The sequence below is a fragment of the Ambystoma mexicanum genome, chromosome 3q, assembly GCF_040938575.1.
Source record: "Ambystoma mexicanum isolate Mex_15411 chromosome 3q, UKY_AmexF1_1, whole genome shotgun sequence".
NCBI lineage: Eukaryota > Metazoa > Chordata > Amphibia > Caudata > Ambystomatidae > Ambystoma > Ambystoma mexicanum.
In genome coordinates this window covers 164,757,503-164,781,012 of record NC_090926.1, presented here as the reverse complement: position 1 = coordinate 164,781,012, position 23,510 = coordinate 164,757,503, and the positions used below count along the sequence as shown (strand labels likewise).

The 23,510-nt window shown below is 44.9% G+C and overlaps 1 protein-coding gene across 1 annotated transcript in view; it reads right to left on the bottom strand.

The window, feature by feature from the left end:
* SLC4A8 (solute carrier family 4 member 8) overlaps nt 1–23,510 on the bottom strand; it is an 846,795-nt gene that overhangs the window by 132,645 nt on the left and 690,640 nt on the right. Inside the window, exon 16 of the mRNA XM_069653405.1 lies at nt 22,518–22,679. Coding sequence (XP_069509506.1) covers nt 22,518–22,679 — 162 coding nt within the window. The remainder of the gene's footprint in view (nt 1–22,517; nt 22,680–23,510) is intronic.

The following is a 23,510-nucleotide window of genomic DNA, read 5'->3' as shown; positions in this document are numbered from 1 at the left end:
AATCATGGCAAAAATTGATTACTGCAACGCCCTTTATCTAGCCACTAGCCAAAGAAACATTGACAAGCTACAAGTCATCCAGAATAATGCCATCAGGGCCGCCCTTAACATTCCTAGGCAACGTCACATCTCTGAAAGTAGATGCAGCCTACATTGGCTCCCGGTTGCACACAGAATCTCCCTGAAAACATTAGCCTTAACCTTCAGGGCTCAGAACAATCTAGCGCCAGAATACCTGGCCAATCGATTCTCTCGTCATTCTGCTAATAGACCTTTGAGGTCAGCTTATATGCACACGCTGTCCATACCTAGCTTCAAATTGCAGACAGCGGGGGGAGTAAGTTCCCCAGTCCTCGCCTCCAGACTATGGAACACTATACCCACTGCACTTAGAACAGAGCCCGCCTTCCTTGCCTTCAAAAATAAACGTCAAACTCTGGCTTTTCGCACTCAATGCACCTCACTCCATGTAACAGTTCTACACCCATCATATACCCTGTAATTTATTTACCATCCTATATGAGCATATCTCTACATCCGGTGGATCGCCTATGTACTACCATCACCTGCACTGTCTTGATTCACTATGTATTGTTTCACCTTATCGCTCTCATAACTTGTTTTTTCTGTATCGTCATGTATGTAACCATCTTCTTGAAACTGTGCACCCGAATGCCCCAGGGCAAGGTGCGCAATACAAATAAACAAATACAAATACAAAATGCCCTTGGCAGGGGCTATAATGAAAATGACCCGACAATCCAACTACAGCGGACAGGGAAGAAATTGACCAAAAACCTATGGCCTGCCTCGGGCAGGAGATTTCAGGAATAAGGTGCCGGCCCAGAAAATATCCCATGACTTTGTCCTTTAAGACTGACACTTGCTACAAAAGCTGTGTTGAGCTTTGTGGTGATCATTGTTCTAACCTTTGCCTACAAGGAAAGATGGTTTCATAGCCTAGCAATAGAGCCATTTTGAATATTCCCTTCACATACTGTTTCATTTAACCACATCATCCTTGCAGGGATGCCTCCATCCTTGGTTCCCAACTTTACCCCTGTTCAGTTGTTTGTGCCCAATAAACCTTGCTTTGAGACATTCTTCATGTGTTTAGAGCCCATCCTAATGCCCCTTTTTGGTTACAGTATATACTTTTAAATGCCACAGAAGTGGACCCAAATCCAAACATGTATTCACACCAGTCATAGCCCAAAACAATGTAATTGGCACCTTGTACAGAGCAGTGACAAGGCCGGGACAAACTGCAAAAAAAGCAACTTTGCAAAAATAAAAAAATTGTAATTCAGGCAAACCACAACATAAGTGGAATGGTTAGACCCAAGAAATTAAATGCGGGACACACAAAATAAATCGAAAAAGCTGATGGCTACATTGTCAATATGAATAGGGATGCCATGCAAGTGAACTGACAACTTAATGTCAGGCATTACAAACAAGTCAGTGAAGAAGCAACAAGGAATTAATGAACTGAAGAGCCAACTTCACACATGGGATGGACATGGCCCAATGCATCAAGTTGAAGAAAAGCATTTATCAACGCGGCTTCCAATTAAGCCCATACACGATCCCTTACTGAATGTGTCCCCAGATGCTACCAGTTTCACACAGTTTAGAACAATTAACAGGGGCATAAGCTCTCCAACAGCACATGTTTCTAAAATCATAGACCATCATTTAGCTCTCATCCTCAAAACATAACCATTACATGTTTAGGATACACGAGGGGTTATTCTGCAAGACAGACATGTCATATACTGATGGCAGTTGTGCTATGCATATCCCTACAAGATGACCACGAAATCAAGACCACACAAAACTTTCCAAACCAGTCGTCGTAAGTAAATTCGATCAGAGTTAAATGACACTAGAACTACTATAGTTTACACTGGATCCATGTCTATGTCTCAGGAGGATAGCTCAGGGGCACACGCTAGCCTTGGAAGCAAGACGACATGGAGCAACACAGGTTCAATCCCTGGGTCCGCACTTAGAAACCTTTGGGTATTAAGCGCGTTATAAATGACGTACATATCATGTGATCACTGCACATCACCAAAATGTCAATTTCCTTTTTTGTTTTACCCCATTTCACTGCATAGTTATGTGGGGGGGAGACCCCCTGCACCCACCCCATACCCGCCCTCATGTATTGTTAACTTACCCCACGCCCTATACTGACAACTTATTTCCTTTCAATGCAATCTGTACCAATTAATATATGGGCTTTTCTGAAAATGAGTAGCGCTAGCAACAAACAACATTCCTCCTTAAGCAGCTTAGTGTGTCCTGAGGACATTATAAAGAAGGATATATTGCAGAGGACCTACAAGCTACCATGGGCTCATGCAACCCATCAGGATCTCCTGAGGATCCATGCTCCCCCTATCTTAACAAATCAATAATAAAATCTCAAGACTTAGCACCCATCTTCCTATCCCTCCTCAGCGACTCCGTCGGCATGGAAGAGTCAGAGCTCAGTTGCAATCTACATACATCAGACCTTTGCTGAAAAGGTTCAGAGCAGACCCATATGACCCAGTCAGCTATCGCCACATCTCCAATGCGCCTTTCTTTGGGAAAATGTATATATCGCCAATTCCGGCACTTCAGCGAAACAAGCCAACTCCTGAATGAGGTAGAGCATGGTTTTATACCTTCTAGGAGTTCAGAATCATCTGTGTTCCATCTAGGATACACTTAAAGGCAATGTGGATGAACACTCAGAGCGTGTGCTCATCCTGCTAGACAGTTCATCCACCTCTGGCACCATCAGTCACGAGATTCCCCCTAAAGGGACGGGAAGATATTGGTATTGAACTGTCAGCTCTACACTAAATCACCTGGTATCCAGTTAAATTTTCGAATGCCCAATTTCGAATGCATTAATGTAGAAAAAAAATGTTGAATATATATTTTTTTTATTTTATAGTTTTTTTTGTGTTTAGTTATTAAAAAAAAAAGGGTCAATTAAAAAAAAACGGGGGGTTGGGGGAACCCTCCCATTAAAAAAAAAAAAAAATCAACTTTTTTTTCGACGTTTTTCATTCGACATTAAGGCATTCAAAATTATTACATTTGAAAATGTCACTATAAACCTGATCACCTCCATCCTCACAAGTAGAACGGAAGCACAATCTTTTTGGCGCCTACAATTCACAGACTCAGCCACTCATCTGTAGAGCACCCAAGGATCCGCCTTCTTACCTCTACTTTTCAACATCTACATGACACCCCCACTATACATCATCTATAAATCTACTGTTACAACTACGTGGATGAAACACAATCCACAGATTTGTGAACCACCCATCACCAAAAGCCCCGAATATTAAAAACTGCCTTTGACAGGTGGACACATGGATGACAGCAAACAGACAAACTAAACCCTAGCAAAACAGAGCTGATTGAAAATATGCAGCTAGAGGCCCCAAGATCTTTTTTAATTGAGGTTCTTTATTAAACGGGCCTGCGCGGAGGAAACAGAACAGCCCTTGCACCCAGCCCTCACCAACCGTCTCTCGCTCTCTGCGAGCTACCTCAGAACTTTGGAGGAAAGCTTGTGAGACAGCGGGCGATGACATCAGCCGGTCATTACATATCTCCCTTCCCACAACATTTAAAAAACTAAGCCCTTAAGGCCAGCAGTAAATTGTCAAACTGAGTAAAGAAAACAATTGCTACAACATCAGCAAAGAAATGTCAAAAAGAAAATTAACGCACATAATCCTTCAACCACCCAGGCGCACGCGACATCCTTCTGTGTGAACCGGTCTCCCCACCCAAGCTAACACTTGGACCACCACTAATTTGCACATCACCACTACTGGCACCCAAACCAGATGTCCTCAGGTTGAGCAACTTCCCCACTGCGCTGCAAACCACCATTCTTGAGTTTCTGGCAGGGGCCCCATCCATATTCACCACCTTCGCCAACCTGCCCTTTGACCAAACTTCACCACCTTCCAGGAGGACTACCCTATCCCTCACCGCTGATTTCATTTTGGGTCCAATAAATTTGCTTGCAACACACTTGTGTATAAACCTGGGATTCTTGATAAGCACCCACTCTCCACACACGATCACTCACACACTCCCTCCTGTCAAACTGATCCTTGTTTTTACTTTGACCCTCCCTGACAAAGGTCATGATAGCTTCCCTGTCCAGCATAACCGAGCGCGCCAAACCCAACCATCCTAGACCCAGGCTTGTTGCCGGTTCCCTGCCCTTGAGGGATACAAACAGAGATATCCTAGTGACTGAATGCGGAGTTGTTAAATAACCCCACGTCATGTGGTCCAACACCTCTCTCCATGGCTGCCCGGTGCGTAACGCCAACTGGATCCCACCTTTTATATACTGGTTAGCTCTCTCCACGAGCCTATTAGCACTAGGGTGATACAAAGCCGTTGGAGTATGCTCAATGCCATGACTATATAGAAATGTTTCTATGAATGTAGAAACAAACTGAATCCCATTGTCAGACACTATCTTGATGGAAATCCTTCTCTAAGGAAAATCCTTTCCAAAAACAACACTAACGCCTGAGCTGTCACCTCCCTGGCAGCCTCCCACTCCAACCACTTGGAGTGGAAATCCACTAAAACAAAAATATACTTGAAACCATCGCCTAAACCTGAGACTGTCCCCATAATGTCTACTGCCAACTTCTTCCATGGTTGACTGGGAACAGTATTGGGAATTAACGGGGTCTCTCGCTCCACCTTGTTCTTATTGCTCATCTGACAAGAAACGAATCCCTTAACACACTTCTCTGCCATCCTATTCATTCCCGGCCACCAATTGCAGTTCCCAAGCTTCCTCTTTGTGGCTCCTTCCCCCGGGGGAGTCCCTGATGTACTAACTCCACCAACGCAACCCTAACCCACTCGGGAGGAACAATGCACCAACCCCTTCTCAATCTTCCCTCAATGATACACAATTGCTCCTTGACCTCCCACCAGACCTAAAATTTATTTTCCAGCACTTCCTTGCCGGGCCACAGTCCACTTAACACTCTGCAGGTCCTTGTCCATTAGTTTCTCCTGACCCCATTCTTCATGCCCAACACAGACCCCATCAACCTCTGCCACCACGCTCTCCTCACTCTCTTGCATGCTCCTTGCCCCTCCTTCATCACCATCAGTGGGCATCCTTGGGAGACAATCCACCAGCACGTTTCTTTTCCCTGGTAGATAACACACCTCAAAGTCATTTGCCTGAAGACCTAAAGCCCACCTGCTGATTCTAGGGGAACCTTGCGCCCACTTCCCACTGCCGAGTAGTTGCACCAATGGCTTGTGATCAGATCTCACAATGAATCTCCTGCACCACAAGAAAAACCTAGTGATTAATGTCCCAATACATTGCCAGAGCCTCCGACTCAATAACAGTTTTCTTAGCCCCCTTCACGGTCCTAGAGGCAAAGGCTATCACCCTTTCCGTGCCATTACTGTACTGTATAAGCTTTTCCCCGAATCCCAGGAGGCTGGCATCCACAGATAGAACACTCTTGTCACCCGGATCAAAATTCCCTATTGACGGCGCCTCTGCTATTCCCTCTTCTTGCAAAACACTTCCTCACATGCAGCTGAACATTCAAATCTTACCCCCTTCTTTAACAAAAACCTTAGGGGTGTGGCGGAGATCACAGCAAAATCTTTCACAAATTTATGATAGTATTCCGCTAGACCAAGAAAAGACCTCAGTTGGTCTTTGTCCAATGGACAGGGTGCTCCCTTAATGACATCCACCAAACTTAATTTCGGTCTGACCCCCCCCTCACTTGACACCACATGACCCAAATATTCTACTTCCTCCACCTCCAAGTTACACTTCTTCCTGTGCACAGTCAAACCCGCATCTCTCAATGCACAACACCATTCTCAGCAACTCTTCATGCCTCTCATTCAACTCCACAAATATCAAAATTTCATCCTGAAAAATCACGATGTTAGGCACTCCATCCGGAATTATTTCCATGACTCTCTGGAAAACTGCTGCTGCCGAGGCCAACCCAAACGGCATCCGACAATATTTGAAAGAGCCTTCTGTCATCACAAACGCCGTCAAATGCTGGCACTCTTCAGCAAGTTGAAGTTGATGATAAGCCTGGGACAAGTCAATCACAGAGAACACCCTTGCGCCATTTAATGTAGACAATTTCTCCGAGATAGGAAGAGGGTGACGATCCACCCATATGTTCCTGTACAGATCTCTCAAATTCACACAATCTAAATTCCCCACTAGGTTTCGCAGCAATTACAACAGAGGACAACCACTCCAATGCCTCAATTCTTTCAATATTCCCTTTTTGAATTAACAATTCAATCTCTACCTTTACATTGTCTCTGAGGTGTTGAGGTACAGGCCTCACTTGTGCACACTAGGAACTGCTTTTTCCTTGATTTTGATGTGGTGTTCAAACCCATCCAGTCTTCCCAGCTCTTCCAAAAATACCTCAGGAAATTATTTCTCCCATTTGTCCCTGATCTCCACAATGGTGATGGGGAATTTAGCGCTGGCTTGAATCCAGATGCCCAACTCTTGTTCCCTCCACCCTAGAAGTGACGACCCTTCTCTGGTGACATATGTCGGCATCACAGCTCCTACCTTTGTATTTGATGGTTGCAGTGTACTACCACCAACACATCAATCTTACCATTTCCATATGTGTGTGGTTAAATAATGTGCTTCTTCGACCTTCCCATTGACACATTTCTCAAAGGTTTTGCTTCGACATTATTGTCCATTGTGAGCAGCTGTCCACCTTAATAGTTACAACCCTTCCATGCACCAGAAACACATCCAATGGGCCTCTGCCACTACTGGACAAGTCGCTCACTTCTAATATGACTTTTGCTTGAACAGAATGTGGCCCCACGGAATTCTCTTCTTGCTCAGGACACCTTCCTCCTGCTTCGATATTTTCTATTGTGGAGGGTTCCCAACATTATTTTTCTTGCACTTTAGACAATTCACGTTTCTCGCTGGACAGAACAAATTTGTAGAGGTGGGACGGTTGCTCCCGCACTTGAAGCAGTTTATCTCTCTGCCAGTGTTAGGCCTCCTGTTACTCTTGAGCGCAGCCACCGCGTTAATTTGCTTGGCCAATTTTAAACCCAGCATATATCTGGAGGTTTGCTCCATGCCCCTGGCAAGTTGCACCACCTGTTCTAGAAGCAAATCCTTGGATAACAACCTTTCTTGAACACGACTGCTGTTGGTACAGTGCACAAGCGGATCTCTTATGAATGAGTTTGTTAATGATCCAAAATCCCACGTGTGGCTTAGTGTCCTCAAGGCCGCAACAAAACTTTCAACTGGTTCGTTTGTTTCCTGGGTTCTCTCGAAAAATGTATGTCTCTTGAAGGTAATATTTTTCTTTGGCTTAAAATGACATTGTAGTTTACCCTCTGCGACGCTATAGTGGTCCATGTCCCCTTGGCCCTCTTCCTCCGATTCCGGTAAACCGTCAAACACTTCTGTGCCTAAGCTGTGCAGCATTATGGCCTCCTTTCTGCTCAGAGCAAATTCGTTCCCCCCATGACGATCAGGTAGGTATTGAACAGTTTTTCCACCTGTCCCACCTGATGTTAGGTGTGCCTGGATCTGGTAAGATTTGTGGGAGCTCGGACATGCTAGCAGCTGCCATGCTGAGAAAACTGGTTCTGCCTGGTACTAGAAAAAAATGTATAACCACTATCGGCACGTGGGAATAGTCTAGGAAGCTCCCTTGGTAGGCTGGGTGGTAATAAATGGCCTGGCTCTGTTCTGTCCGGATCTACTTTTCAAACGTCTATCACCAGTGAAGGCTATCTCTTTGCCAGCACCACAATTCATGCGATAATCTATATACAGGTCCCTTTTTTGCTGCCTAGTCGCTTCCCCTTCATTAGCAATAGATGCAGCAGTTTTGGATGTCCTATCTGCTGTGCCTGTTATGTAGCAATAGATGCAGCAGTTTTGCATGTGCTTTCTGCTGTGCCGGTTATTGTCTATGGAGTGCGTTACCATGGTAACACAGACGTCATGTTACGTTCAACGGGTGCTTTCCTTTGCGTTTTTTGAGGAACGTCCTCTGTTCCCTTAATTAGGCTGACACTTTCTCCCCCCCTCACCTGTGTTCTGGTGTGGGTTGTACGTGATCCGGAGTCGTTTCCTCTGTTGCTTCGCTCCTTGCCATGGTGTTCCTCTTGCTCACGGCGCTGGCAGGAAGGAAGGAGCTGTCCGCAGCAGGCCCGCTAACATCCCATCCTCGTCGCCAAATGAAAAGATGCAGCTAGAGGCTGCAAGTTCCTTTTTAATTGAGGTTCTTTATTAAACGGGCCTGCGTGGAGGAAACAGAGCAGCCCTGCACCCAGCCCTCACCAACTGTCTCTCGCCCTCCACGAGCTTCGGAGGAAAGCTCGTGAGACAGCGGGCGACGACATCAGCAGGTCATTACAATGATGCTCTGTAATCCTACAGGTTCCATCTCCACCACAATCCTGTGGCCTGATGAGATGGGACCCTGGCCAAACCCATCAACCATGTTAAGAAATCTTGAAATGAAAATGGACAACACCCTCACTCTTCATCCACAGGGCAAAGCCATCGTCGGGAGCTGTTTCTCCCAGCTGCGCTGCATCTTACGTTATTTAACATTCACCCACATGGCCATAATTTCTCTAATACTGTCCAATCTATACTATGCTAACAGTCTATCTCGGATTCCCAGAATACCTAATGAGGAAGCTTTGCAGAGTCCAAAACGCAGCAGCAAGAATGCTTCTCATAATCAAGCGATTTGTACATATCACCGCCACCATTACGTACTCTCCACTGGTTACCCTTCAAAACGGTAACATGACCACCGGCCATTTGCGAAGCATAGATGCTGAGGTTCATGTCAGATATGGAAACGTGCTAAATGACCTACATGAATTCCATCACGCACAACAGTTTAATAACTGCAGAATGAAAGATATATATTTGAACGCAAGTGTGTGCCACAACCTATACATCCGAAGCACCATTACATCTTTAAATAAAGGATATATGAAATGCTATGAGTAAAGAAGCGAAGTTACAAACAAAATTAAGGTGGATGGCCTAATCGGCTTGAGGGCAAAATCTGGAGACCAGTGTTAGGGTTAGGGCCGGGAGTCGCCATACAAGCCATAAGGCTGGAGTTGGATACTCACTCCCTCAGTACTCCTCTAGAAATTAAGAGAAACATCCTTTATTTAAAAATGTTAACAGATGTAAAAGACCCCATGGGAACCTACTTAATCAAAAGTACAATTCCCTGAAGGCATTACACTTTTTTGTCCGAGAATGGGAGGAATTTTTCCTGAAGATGGAGCATCAGCATAAACGTGATGAGCATATTGCTTTGCTGATCAAGGAGTAAAAGGAACAAGCTCTTACATGGGGTCAGATTAGTAATGCTGGGCACTTGGCCTCTATGGTGACATTAGGGGAGTACACCACTTAAGGTTTTAAGCTCAGCATCCTACAGGAATATATTGGAGTGATTCCATTAACCAAGTTACATAGGTTCACTATGTTACTGCGCCTAAATCAACTGCTGTCTCTTATGGTGTGTGGCCCCAGACTCACTAAATCCAGGGAAAGCAGTCAGTGTAGGATCCTCAAAACCGAAAATGACCTAGAAACAACAAGATTCATACTTGGGCAATGCACTTTATTACATTGGAAAAACAAGGGGCATCGGGGTAAATGTGTCCACGATGTGCGGAATATCGAGACTGATGCTTTTTGGATATACTAGGTTTCGAGCCCCTTGATGAGTCACATGGCATAATTAAGTAACATATAGGCGTACTTCTGCCAAGCCAAGCAGGATGGTGATTCCTACGGAAAATATGGCTACCTATACATCTGGCATAAGCTGCACTTTATTAGTAGTACTGTACCCAAGGAGGTAAGAGTAAATCAGGTACAGTGATTGCATATATTCATAAAGACACATTTTAATGTAATATTTTAATTTTCTATTATCAGGATATAAGATGTACGAAATGTTTTTATGAATTTATGTTTCTTGGTTCAGGCATTTATCCAATTATGTGAAAAGTTAACTATAACACACTAATACAAAAATAAAAAATAAACAAAATTACAGCAAATACCCTTGGCAACTCACTAGGCTTCAGAACACATCACTATAAATATTAAACAAAAGGTGATGCCTGCATAAAGAAGAGGAAATTATGTTCTAAAACTCTGATGTGGAGAAGCCACATGGATCCATCAACTCGATGCTGCTGCCACAGGCCTGGATGTGGAAAAGATGCAACCCATGTTTTAGTTATATGAAAAGTCAATATAGGAACTTCATTTCTAATTGAAGAATTACAACAATGTCTGAACACTATGTTAAACTTACGTGTAGGAATGATGCACTCTGCGGACGGTGAGAAACCTGAAGGTGTCTCCCTAGCTAGTCCCTGGGGATCTGTGATCCAGGTGGCCAGGAGACAGCGGTCGCTATTGGATCCAGTTCCTGCGGGTGACCTAGTGAGGGAGGATCACCTGGATAGAGGGTTCTCGGGGAGTGGGACACTGATGGGCGAGAAGCAGTATCCCCCTTCTTCCAACACCTTTTCCCCATCCTACCGCGTAGAACATTTAATACCACTGCCCCCCCCCTTTTCCGATACGAACACTTTCGATGACACACCAGAGAATGGACTAACACCAGAGAGGCGTTTACGTGACATGTCCCAATACAAGGGTCAGGCAAAGTCAGGCAATTGATCAGAATCACACACATCAGAACACCCTTTCCCTTCCCCACAGGGATAAAAGGTGGAGCAAGAGAGCAAAGTGCAAGCAATGCAGACCGCACAACGAGACAGTTATCCAGACCCGACAGTTCAAAAGGAGGAGAAAGATGGCAAACATCAAGAGGCTGATGAGGAAAGACAGGACCTTGCCCTCTTCAACAAAACCCTGCGAACACTCCGCTGAAAGAATCGTAAGGCTAAGGACAATAGCCCAAGTGTTCTGCAACAGATGTCAACAGTACCCGAAGCATACTGAAGCTGATGATCTGGAGTGAGTGAGACACCTTCCATGGTACCGGCCTTGAGTCCATGAAAAGAGGAACGCCAAAACAGTTCATCAAATCCGGTGAGTCGACTGGAGAGCCGAGTAGAACCCGGCTGTGGTGAATTAAAGTCACAAAGTGGCAAAGAAAGAAAAGCTTAAGAAACAGTAACATTGTAAAAGGGAGACCAGCTGCAAAAGTGCCAGCACCACATGGGTGTTGCTCTGAAAAACCCCTGGTCAATCCCTGTTTGAATGAAACTACAGTTACCAGAAGGCCATAGGAGAGCTGTCAAGATAGGTCAAAGTGGTCAAATCCCTGTACAGTCAGAAGCCTTTGACCTAAGAACTGAGAAAGCAAGGGAAGTGAATCCTGCAAGCATTGAAAGCGAATGCGAAAGTGAAGTTGACCAGAGTAAACCCAGCTGAGGGATGTCCACTGGAACTGTTTAAAAAGACATTGAGATTTGTGAAAGAAAAAAGCCATAGTGAACCCGGTGGAGGGAGGATGAAAGTAAAGAGGGGCCAGCACCCGGAAGATGGGGAACCAGGGGTGACAAATCCTCACTGTGAGAAAAATCAGGAAACAAACTTTCATTTGATTGAAGGAACTTTTATTTTGTTTTTGCCTACATCAGGCCCTCGAAGGCAAGAGACTTTCAGGAGAAACGAGACTTGGCCATCGACGGTCCCGATAGCTCCAAGTGAAACTGTCATCTCATGCTGAGGAAGCTCGAGACGGTACTGTGCTCCAAGATCCAACCTTGCCCCTCGCGGAAAACCTGGGGAAAGTGAGTCTCAGGCTACTGCATCATAACATATTATTTGAGAACACTTCTTTCTTGAGAACTATCCCACACCCCTTTTTGGATTAGTTCCAAGGTTTGGCAATAGGTTTCTTAGTATAGGCCCCTTTTTCTTTGACACAATGCCAGTAAGACTCCCTCGTTTTTATTTGATGGTCGACGCTTGCTCCTATCTTAGATTTATGTTTAGATTAGGCATTTTCTTTTCCAACCTGCATACAGTTTAAACACATATACATACAAACACGTTGCTTAGGTATGTTTCCATACTCAGCTGATGCAATTCATCAGTGTTCGTTTTCCCTCTGCTGCCCAAATGGCAAAGTGCACCTCTGTGTGCCCTTCCAATTCAACAACAGCTATCATTTTAACAATCAGAATGAGCACGGTTCTATGCGATCACCTTCACCTTCCACAAACATTTGGAATAATTTCACGTTACTTCTTTCCACTCCCACTTCTCACACAGGGCACGGCGGTTCCAGGGTCAATGAACAGTTAATTACCGCCTGAAAGTTTCAGTCTCTAAGGAGCAAAACGCTGTGGTACGAATGCTTCAAGCTAAAACTGAAAGTAGGTGCTGTTATAATGCTACTACGCAATCTTATGCCATCACAGGGGCCGTGCAATAGAACAAGGTTTACAATTGTACATCAACATACCTCGTATACCTCTCATTCCATCTGATACAAATAGGCCTTTCAAATTCAAAAGAAGACAGTTACCTATATGTTTAGCCTTTTCAATGACCATTTATAAGTCACAGGGTCCTAGGCACCCTTCTTGAAGCGATCGGTGGGGACCATAAATAAGTTGCAGGGATCTATGCCCCCTTCCTGGAAGAGTTTATGGTAATTCCGATATTTAAGAAGGGGGGCAGAAGTGACCCTATGAATTACATACCGATAATGACCTTTAAGATATGCTAGAATGGCATATGTTACGCAGGTAATGGCTAGTAATCTTCACATGTTCAATTGTAATTAGTTGGTTGTATGAAGTATCCACCTTTTTGTGGCAGGGTTAATCCCCTCACTAGCCCAAACATCTCTTCTGGTCTTTTTTTAACCCACAGGGTATGACTGGACTGTAGTATTGTGCATAAATGGTGTGCATATTGGCCCAATGGTGTTCAAATTGTCTGTAACTATGTGTGGTACTGCGCTGTCGCAGTCTGTGGCTGTTCTATGGAACAAGGGAGGACTAAGGAAAGTATTCCATAGAGAGACCGTGTCCATTTTATTTCAATTGCCTCTCGTCCATAATGGACAGCAAGCATCATTCCACTGAAGCAATACATGAAACTCTTAGCTGCTCCAGTATTTGGTGTGAATGAAAAACAATAGCATGGGTCACCCTTAGGCTCATTTGTCCACCCTTGTACCATGAGCTACTGACCATCAGTTCTGGAAATTGTCAAAACGTACTCTGGGCCCCACCTCCTTCCTTGCAGGAGGGGTGGTGACAGGGGTGTTGCAAGGTCTGGAAAAGATCTGGGGCTATGCTTTTGTTGGGACTGGGGGCTAGCTAGCCGTTTGGTTATATCCCCAAAACTTCTATCCGAGGCCACAAGCAAAAGACCCAAAGCGAGAGCCCCCTCAGGCCCCCAAGCAACGCCTCTGTGTGGTGATCAGAGGGATGTGCACAGCCTTGAAGTGCAGAGCCCCCGCCCAGTTGAAACAGCGCCTGATCTCCCCAAATGCAGCAGCGGGCACCTAAAGGAGGCACGGACCAGTGACTCACCACTTGGATAGCCTGGTTTCAGAAGCTTTTGTTTGAATTCAGTCGACATATTGCAAATTCATTCCTCATGGGTTTGTAAAGGAATCACGTATTCTATAAGCATACCAATCAGTGATTAAATCACAAGCATACAGTAAATAAGTCACCTACGAGAAAAGGAAGGGGGACAAATATCACCAATTTGGTTTCCTGGTGATTTTCATAAAAGCAAAGAGCATTTTGTTAACATAAGAATGACCACAGAATTGTATAAATGAAATATGTTTGCGATAGAGATTCAAGCAAGAAACAAATCTATGTAACACAAGCAAGGCTCTCGGCACATTTTGTTTGTCACAACACCCAAACAGTAAAATGTCTATGAGCAGAAGCCGCATTGCTCATTTGCACAGTGTCAGTTTATGGGTGTGATGCTTTGGCTGTGCTGCTTGAGCGGATGACGTCTCATTCAGGGGCGTAGGAGACACAATATCTGGACGGGGGACAGGTGACACCTTTAGGACTTTGCCACAGACACAAACCACAGGGTAAAATCTGCCCATTTATCTGTAGTGAGTGATGATCATGCACATAGTTTTTGCGGCATTCGGTATGCATGACAAAGTGTTACTATTGTTAGTATGCCATTTAGATCCATTATAGCTTTGTGTATATTGCACACACAAACATGACTGAGTCTTTTCTGAGTCATAGTTGTACGCAACCATGTTTTCAGTCATCGAAAAGCACTAAAGTTCCTCGCAGCCTCACAGGAAGATACTTGAACAGTTAGAAGGATCTGCAGTAGCTTCTCCACCTGTGCAAATAAAGCTCTTTCTGTGGGAGGCATCCTTTGATGTCTACCAATTCTGAGATGGAAGAATACTTATGGACACTTGATAATGTTGTTAATTGTGCAGAGGAGGAGGAAATATTCAATTTCGGGGTACTTAACAATATTTTCAGCACTTCTGTCTGTTAGAAGCAGCTGTGCCACGTGAGATGGTGTAATGGCTACTGCAGTACTGCAGGACATTATTTTACATATTCTACTCAATTGACTTTAGTACACAGGTGTTGGAAAACGATCAAGAGTGTTCAATTTGATGTGTACCGCCTCTAGTATGCGGCTATGGACTTCACGTACTGCTGCACTAATGCCATGCTTAACCAGCAAGTTAACGCACCTTCTAGGAAACTGAGTTTCAGAGCAATGCTTAGCTTAGTAACGAATTAGGAGTATGCGCCCTTGATTTCCATCGGTTAACATAGAGGCCCAGAGCACAACCCTGAATTAGAAACTCTGTAGCTGCCTGTCCGATGTCACCCCAGATTTATTCCATAGGGGTGCTCTGGGGTAATCCCAACAAAGGTCTCCAGCACTTTGCCTCAATTTGTTTAGTGCCAAAAAGGCCTTGCAAGGCCCACACTGCAGACCCACATATTACTGTATGTGTTATTATGGCTGGCCTTAAATTATAGCCACAGTATGTAATATAATGGAGCTGCCTGGCCTGCATGTATTGGTTGGATTTTTCCAAGGTTATTGTACTGGGTGCAAGAGGGAAGGTACGGGATATAGTTCATACGGTCCTGTGTCCATCCCTCTTTGACATACCCACCAAGTATGTAGACACTGTAAAAAAATCTTGGTTGTATCTGGCAGTCCAGTATGGACTGCAACTTACAGGTTAATCAGATGGTGAAATCTGTATATTTCCAACTAAGGCTGTTAAAACCAGTGATGCCTCTGATTGCGGCTAGGGATCGGCCAATGGTGGTGGGAACATTAACCAGCGCTAGGTTAGATTACTGTAATGCTCTTCTCATGGGGGTGCAGACATTTCAGATTAAGAGGCTCCAGGTGGCTCAAAACACAGCTATTAGGTTCATTTTTTTCACTGAGCAGAAGAACTCCAATCTCCCAGTTCAGAAGACAGTTACACTGGCTCCCAGTATCTCAAAGGATCCTCTTTAAGGTACTATGCCTGGTATTTCAGTGCATCCAAGGGACAGCACCAGCTTATCTGAGCGCAAAGATTTGGTTGCATCAACTCGACACAACTGCGCTCCTTGGATCGGTGATTTCTACAGATTCCAAGGGTTAGAATGGCCACAAGGGACGAACGACGGTTCCCAGTCCTTTGTCCTTGAATGCTCTTCCACTGTACCTTCAACTCCAAGATTCCCTACACTCCTCCCCACCTTAGTTATTGATGCAGAAGAGCCCCAATTACCTCCGACGCACTATGCAGGTTTGATCAGCCTTAGTGTCTGGTCTTCGGTTTCTTACTGGTTCATGAAAGTAACAGTCTTTATGGGTCCAGGGTGATTCCCTCCTTGCAACCCTCTCCGGTCTCGCCATCGTTCTTCTCGTATTAAATGGTCATCTTGGAACAAATGTTTCCTCGTGTGTTTTGCCTCGCTCACAGTGTGCTTTCCTGCTCCGCCTTTTATCCGTGTGGAGAAGTGTGATGGAAATCAGGTTTGTGTGTAATGATCAGTAGTTGCCTGACCATGGTGTTGTGGTATCCCAGGTATACAGCGCTTGTGTTAGTCTGTTGTCACTCACAGTGAACTGTCTGCGAGAAAGTGTTTGTGTCAGGAAAGGAGGGCTGGGGGGGGTTGAGTTTTTCAGTATCCTACCTGGTAGGATGGGGAAAAGGTGCTACAAGGAAGGGGGATAACGCATCTCACCCACTGGTGCCCCACTTCCACTCCTCGAAGACCCCTCATCCAGGTGATCCTCCCGCACTGGTCCACACCCAGGAACTGGATCAAAAAGCGATGGCCGTGTCCTGGCCACCTGGATGACAGATCCCTGGGGACGAGCGGGTGAGACACCTTCAGCAAGCTGAGGCAGCTGCTGGATTCCCTTATAGTGCAAAAGAGCTATTTACCTGGGAGGTCTTGAGTCAGGGAAACAGGCATTTTTCAGGTGTTGAAATGTTAACTAAAATAGGGCTCAAGCCCGCCCCCCCTCCACCCAAACATTGGGGGCATGAGGAGGGGAATCATTACTATATGAATAGGCACAGAGTATATGGGGCAGAGGGCAGAGGTGCACCCGTTCTCCTTGCCATGCTCATGAACTCACTGATTGTAGCAGGGTTTCTTTCTCCTCTCCTGCTGGGGTCAGGCTTGGTGACGTGTTCGCATGCATCCTGCAAAATTAGCAGCTTCTGCTCATTTCAAAATTGGAAAGGAGCCCCATTAATGGGCCACCGGACCTTTGTTTGGAGGGGTGGGCAGGTCAGATCTGCTTTGCAGCTGCAGGAGTACCAAGGGTTCCTATAGCAGAATACTGCAAAGACAACTCAGCAGGTTAGGGGACGGTTGCTGAGATGTTACATGTTTAGACCTTCCTGTAAATTAAAAGGCTTTTTTTCTATTCCTGCTGCAAAATGTGTTTCGACCCGGAGAAGGGTAGAGCTCCCTTGCGTCACTCAGTGTGGGAATCTATGCCACCATAGTTGAAAATCAAAAGCTGCCACCCATTAATATATGAACAGTAAGTGAACATTATATTAACGTGTTAAAAAAAGCCTTTTCCATATATAGTATGCCTCCATAGCAACAGTTCCTAGTAGTTATACTTGTAAAAAGTAGGGAAACGGTATTGACCCGACCGGTGCAGTGCCCCCTGAGGAGCACTTCGCTGCCCTGGCATCAAAACCTGGCTCCGACACTGATAATTAGCACCTCTAGTACTCGCATCAGGTATAGATAGAGGCACTTTAACAAATACACAGTTCCATTTCAGACCATATGTTCTCCTCTAAGATAGTTGGGAGACTTCTATATTGAATATCTGGGTGCCACAATTTATGTTGTCTTTTGTTGCAAAGAAGGTGTATATAATTTTGCTTTCTATATATATGTGAGATGCTTTTTGTTAATATATGTATACATACACGTGCTTTTAATTGTTGATGTGGGTTGCTGGCACTCATTCTGGGCACTTTGCCTTTTTTTTGTTTATTATCTATCATTACCCTATGTGTAGGCAGCGCCTCTACACCTTCAGTGTTTGTGGTTCACTCCTGAATTGAAATTTCAATTGAAAATGTGACGCGCATTCCGGGTTTTATTAAATACGGAAAATCTGGTAATATGCCTCGTCAATTTATCATGCTCTCCTTGAAATAAAATGCAAGGTTTCTAAAAAAGAAGGGTGGGTAATTTTCTGAATCCCTGGAGATGGGTAATAAGCAGTGGGGTGGTCATGGTTGCTGCCACGTTTTACCAATCTGGGGGATTTCGATTGAAGGTAAAGCGGAGCCGAGTTCTCCCGTCCGCCATCTTTAACGACCCATATTCCAAGTCTGACAGCAGTGCCACCAGCATGCGAGTTTCCTGCTGGAGGTAATGCAATGGATTCCAAGGGAATCTGGGGGAAATTAAATTCATCCGGCAATCATGCTTTGGGGAAGGCATTTGGACTTTTCAGAATGCAGTGCAAAAGTGAAGCTTAGAGGCAATGTTGCCTGCGTTTCCCTCTTTTACAAGGTCACTCTTTTGGCAATGTAGAAAATTGCCTGGAGTGGTCCTTTCGCACTTAGATGCACATTTTCGCTGTTTCCTCCAGGGCAATTTTGGAGTTTTGCAAAATTATCCCCTTGCTGCAAGGAACAAAGGACATTACAAAAAGCATTCCTGTGCAACACAAAATAACAAATACAGTAATCATATCAAATATGTGTATAGCACAGCTAACCAATTATACTGCTACTCGCCACAAATATATCCAATATAGTGCACTAACAGACTGAGCTATCTTGGCGACAAAAGGCAACACTAGTCTGCATATCCACGGATACATATCGCCGACAAAAACAGGAGTCGCACGCTAGTTGCATCCGGTTAAGATCGTAATGTGCTTGCAGAGGTAGCTGACGTCCAGTGAGGCTTATAGCAACATCCTTTGTGAAGGCCACCGACTCGGCCACTCAAATAGCAGCAGAGCATATTTCTAAATGTTGTGATGTAAACATTCGGCTATCCAGCAGAGGGCAGTAAAGCACTAGCACAACAGCAGGCGAATAAACAGTGAGCAGGGAGCTGCATGCGCTGGGATAGCACTGCAAACAGTAACATCCAGGTGCAGAGACCTGTCCGTGCCGGGATATTACTGTTTGCTTAAAAATATTGTCATCCAAAACACCAACAAATAAGGTCTAACAGTCTAGTTGACCACCCGTGCCACTATCCTATGATTCTCTATACTTTATAATAATCCCAGAGATGTTAATCCTTATTTTGCCATTTTTATTTGACACGTATTGCAAACAGCAGACACCTGTTTCGACCTTTCAAAAGGTCTTCCTCAGGGCTTAATAACACGCTCTTCTTCCCATAATTCCTGATCTGATTTAAAGAGACCATTAACCGCACAACCCTTGGTTATTTCTGTCTATTCTGGACAGCTCTCTGTAACTTACATTTTCTCATCAATTCATGTCTTTTTTACTGTGTATCAAGCTAAGCTATCTCCTAAGGGAGTCTGCTTACAGACTCCATTAGACTGCAGCAGGACAGGAGACACCAATTCTGCCACACCCAGTGATTTAGAGGAACATGGCAAACAACATGGTATTATTTTCGTTTTTGGTCGCCCCATGAAAATACTTTGCAGAATCTACATGGGGCAAAGTGCACTCCTGCCCCTGTTGTTCAAGAAGAACGGGTGCAACTGCACCCTGTGCCCCAGTGTTCTCAGCTCCAATGCATATGCTATCAAGCCCCCTACCGCCCCCCCCACCCAAGTTATTTTTTGGGACTTAAGCCTGTTAATTTTGTTAACATTTGAATTCCTGTGAAATTGCTTACTCTCACTGCCTCAAGATCTGGCAGGTAAATGGGCTCTATCGCACTATATGCATCCTGCCCGGTCTGCCCCAGGTTCATCGCTGACCTGACATGACAGGACAGGATATCCTTGGAATTTCTTTTGACAGTCAAAATAATTCTTAGCTGTAGCTTCTGAAATAGAAGCCTACTGATAGTTTATACAATATGGCCAAATATATCCACAATAAAAATAAAAACAATGGTGAAACTTCTGCAAAAACAGCCGTTCACTTCAGTTAGCAAAACACCTTATTTTGCAGTACCTTACACAGTCGGGTGGTGTTTTCAAACCAAAGTTTCAAAAAGTACTTTTGCAAACAATATTTCTACCAATTATATCTGGGAAGAGATGTTTTTAAGTACCAGAATTGCAGAAGGGTACCGACTCTTCACCAGTTAACCAAAGCGTGCGCTCTCGGACAAATCCTTTGATCTCACTATGCCTTATCTGCCAAAATTCGAAGTCTCTACAAGTTATTCGACTCACATTATCTGCTACTTCAAAACACCTCACTCCTTATATTGCCACAAAGGTGCACATTATCAGCGACGATTCATATACTGGATGTCAGTTTGACTAATGCCTTACTCATGTCAACATGTTTTTAATTTAACTTCTCATGATACCGTTGCAAAAAAGACTATTGCGAGATATTTTTCTAATATCACTGACATCACTATTTATACAAATATGTTGGGCCCCCACAGCTTTTGCTGCCCAGGGCCTGGCATGTCCTAGCTCCGGGCCGAGTGTTTGGGTTAATTATACTGTCATCCAGGGCTTTAAGCAGACCGGGGGGCAAGGCCCCAGCAGTCTCCAGAAATGGCTCCCGAGCCGTGACCCACCCCTGACGAGCCCCAGCCAGCTGACACCTCAGGCAACCTGTGTAGAGGTTGCATGGTTATACGAGCTGCCTCAAGGTGTCAGCACTTCGGTTTAGAAAAAAGGAAAGGCGTCACCTTTTCTTTTTTCTAAAATGAAGTGCTGACACCTGCAAGAAGCAGGTGTAACCGTGCAGTGTAGGCTGCCTGATGTCTACATACTCTAAACAGGAGGAGGGCTGGACTGCCCAGTTCTCCTTTTGTTTTGAGTAACTGACTAGTCATCACCCAGAACGATGCTGGGTGAAGACTAGTTACTCGAAAACAAAAGGAGAGACTGGGCCCTCCAGCCCTGCTCCTGTTTCAAGTACATACCTTTCATTTAAGGAGCCCGTGGTTAAAGCTTCCAGCAATGTCAACTCAGCCTTTCATCCTGCTGAGGTTGATAAAGGAGTACCAACACAGGTTGGGTGATATTGTATGTATATTTGTTCTATATGAAGCGCTTATGTGTAAGTGCTATATAATAACACATCATTATCGTTTGGCCTTGGACGTCTGATTGCAGTCACAGTGATTTGGTTATATGGGCCTTTACACACTATTTATTATTAACGATACATATGGTGATCCATTCTTGTATGAAATGTATATCACTTTACAGTGATATCGTAACCATAATTTTCGTAGTGTACTCAGAAAGAATGCTATGTGATGCCACTTCCTGTTTTGTCAGGTGTGAAAGGTTGTGTTCCATCGCTTTCACGTGATGTCACTTCGGGGTGGGGTCAAATGACATCTGTGATGTCAGAGGTCAAGGGTCGTTTGATGTTACTTCCACTACCCCTGGAATTTTGGTGAAATGACGTCCCTGCGCCCAGCCCCTCCTTTTGTTTAAAAGGAGGGGCTGGGTGCATCAAAGGTCAGTGCTTTAAGTGGGCCGAGGCCTGCCGGGGCCAGGCCCCGGCAGTCTCCAAAGAATGGGGCTGAGCCAGGGCCTTGCCGGGGCCCCCGTCCCACACAACATTGGCAGTGCGCATTATCGGGCCGCAGCCGCGATGGGAGATGTGCCCGCCAGTTTAACGTCAGGAGAGCTGACAGAAGTGCCAGCCAGGCACAGCGTCGCTGAGGCTGGCTGGCACTTCCGTCAGTCACTGTAACTTCCTCTGATGACCCCTAATGTGAGCGGTCATCAGAGGAAGTTACTGTGCCTTTGTTTGCCCTCCCCCAGGTCACTGACCCTCGCGTGCTCCGTGATCTAATATGCAGATTACATCACAGAGCCTGCGGGTTCGCAGAGACTGAAAGACGCCTCGGGCTCTGATCTAGAGATCACGGAGCCCGAGGCACCTTTCTCCGTCGGCAAAGCTTTATAAAAGATGCCTTGAATTGTGTACGTTTCAAGCCATCTTTTATAAACGTAGAAATATGTTACAAACGTCTATATTTATGAAAGGTGGCTTGAAAAGTACACAAACTATAGTAAGGTAAGCATACAAGTGTGCGTAACTTACTATGGTTTGTGCACTTTTCAAGCCACCTTTTATAAACATAGAAATATGTAACATTGCTTTGTTTATAACAGAAGGCTTGAAAAATACGCAAACCATAGTAGTACGCATATAAATATATAAATGCTCACATACATTTATATATTTGTTTGCGCACCGTACTATGATTTGTGCACTTTTAGGCCATGGCCACAATTAAAGCCACGCCCCCAAACGAGAGCCCCCCCTCCCCTCAATTTCTTACCCCACTTAAAGCACTGTCAAAGGTAAGAGCCCCAGCTCCAACTTTTACCAGCTGCTGTTAAAGGGTACGGGGGCTCTGATTAGGGGGCGTGTCCTTATGCCACACCCCCCAACTAGCCCCCCCCCCTCGATACCCAATCGCACTTAAAGCACTGCTGTCATCACCCAAAGCACTGAAGGCACCGTAACTAAACTGCCGTCGCCGAATTAGCTGCATCGGCTTCGGACACCGTGTTAACATCACGTTTTGTAAGCGTCTGCTGCCATCTGGTGGCTAGATCCGGAATTGCTATAAATTATTCTGTACATGTGGAACAACAGGGGGATTGATGGTCTAAGTCCACATCTTTGTGGACATAGACCACAATACACACCCACCAATTAAGGCCCTCTTCCTTCCACTGAGGCAGAGCTCCTGCCACATCACCACGGACCACCCCAGGCCACACCAGCCCGTGTCCCAAGACTTGCTCGCAGGCCTCTTACCTTGGTGGGAAAGTAATGGCTGGTCTTGAAGGTTTTCAAGGTGCTGGACATTGCGAAGGTGGTGAAGAAAAGGATGCAGGACCAGAAGAGCACGTCCGGGGTATACGGTCCATCGTGTCCACAGGCAGGGCCCAGGAAGTGGCCCTGCATGTCCCGGCATTGCTGAGGGGAAAAAGAGAGAGAGAACTGAAATCCCACATTACAATCCCTGCAAACGCAGCTAGACACGTGTCCCTGTGGGATGAGGTAGGCATGGTTTCAAAACGGAGGACAGCATATATCCGGACTAAATAATCCTTGTAGGAGTAGTTTAGCGCATGCCTCTGCTGGTCTGCTCTATTTTTAGTGTAACTGGGGTGATAGATAGGAAGACCGACCGATAAATACAAAGATGGCCGCGGCAATACACAAGTGTTGGATGTTGATGGGGGGGTGAGGGGTGGGGTAGGGCACTGCAAGTAGGTGACACACTGGGAACAGCACAAGTGAAGGCTTTGGAGCACTGCATCAAGGAGTGACTAACGCAATGTTCTGCCCTCAGGGAAGACAATTGTGGGAAAGGTTTACTTTTCACCAAAACTCCAGAGAAGTTCCCAAGGAAAAGTGAATTTGCTGTTTTTCAATACATTAAAATAAGTGGACGGGAATGTTTAAACCTAACTCTTGAGTTTTTACTAACTTCGCAGCAAAATCCTTCAGCAAAAAATGTGTGGATTTTTTTCCAGCAAAATGTAGTGGAACATTTTTCTTGCTAGCAAAAGTGAATTTGCAGAATGTTGATCCATCAAAAGGTAATCTGCAGATTTGTTTTCCAGAAAAAGATAATTTTCAGTTTGTTTTACCAGCAAAAAGTGGAAAACTACCAGTTCGCCAACTTGTTGAGAAATTTTCAAGCCACATTCAACGTGCATATTTTGAAAGCTCCACATTTTTTGTGGATTTAATGAAATAACCGGATTACACACTTAATTTGGCAATTTTTGCTAAATCTGC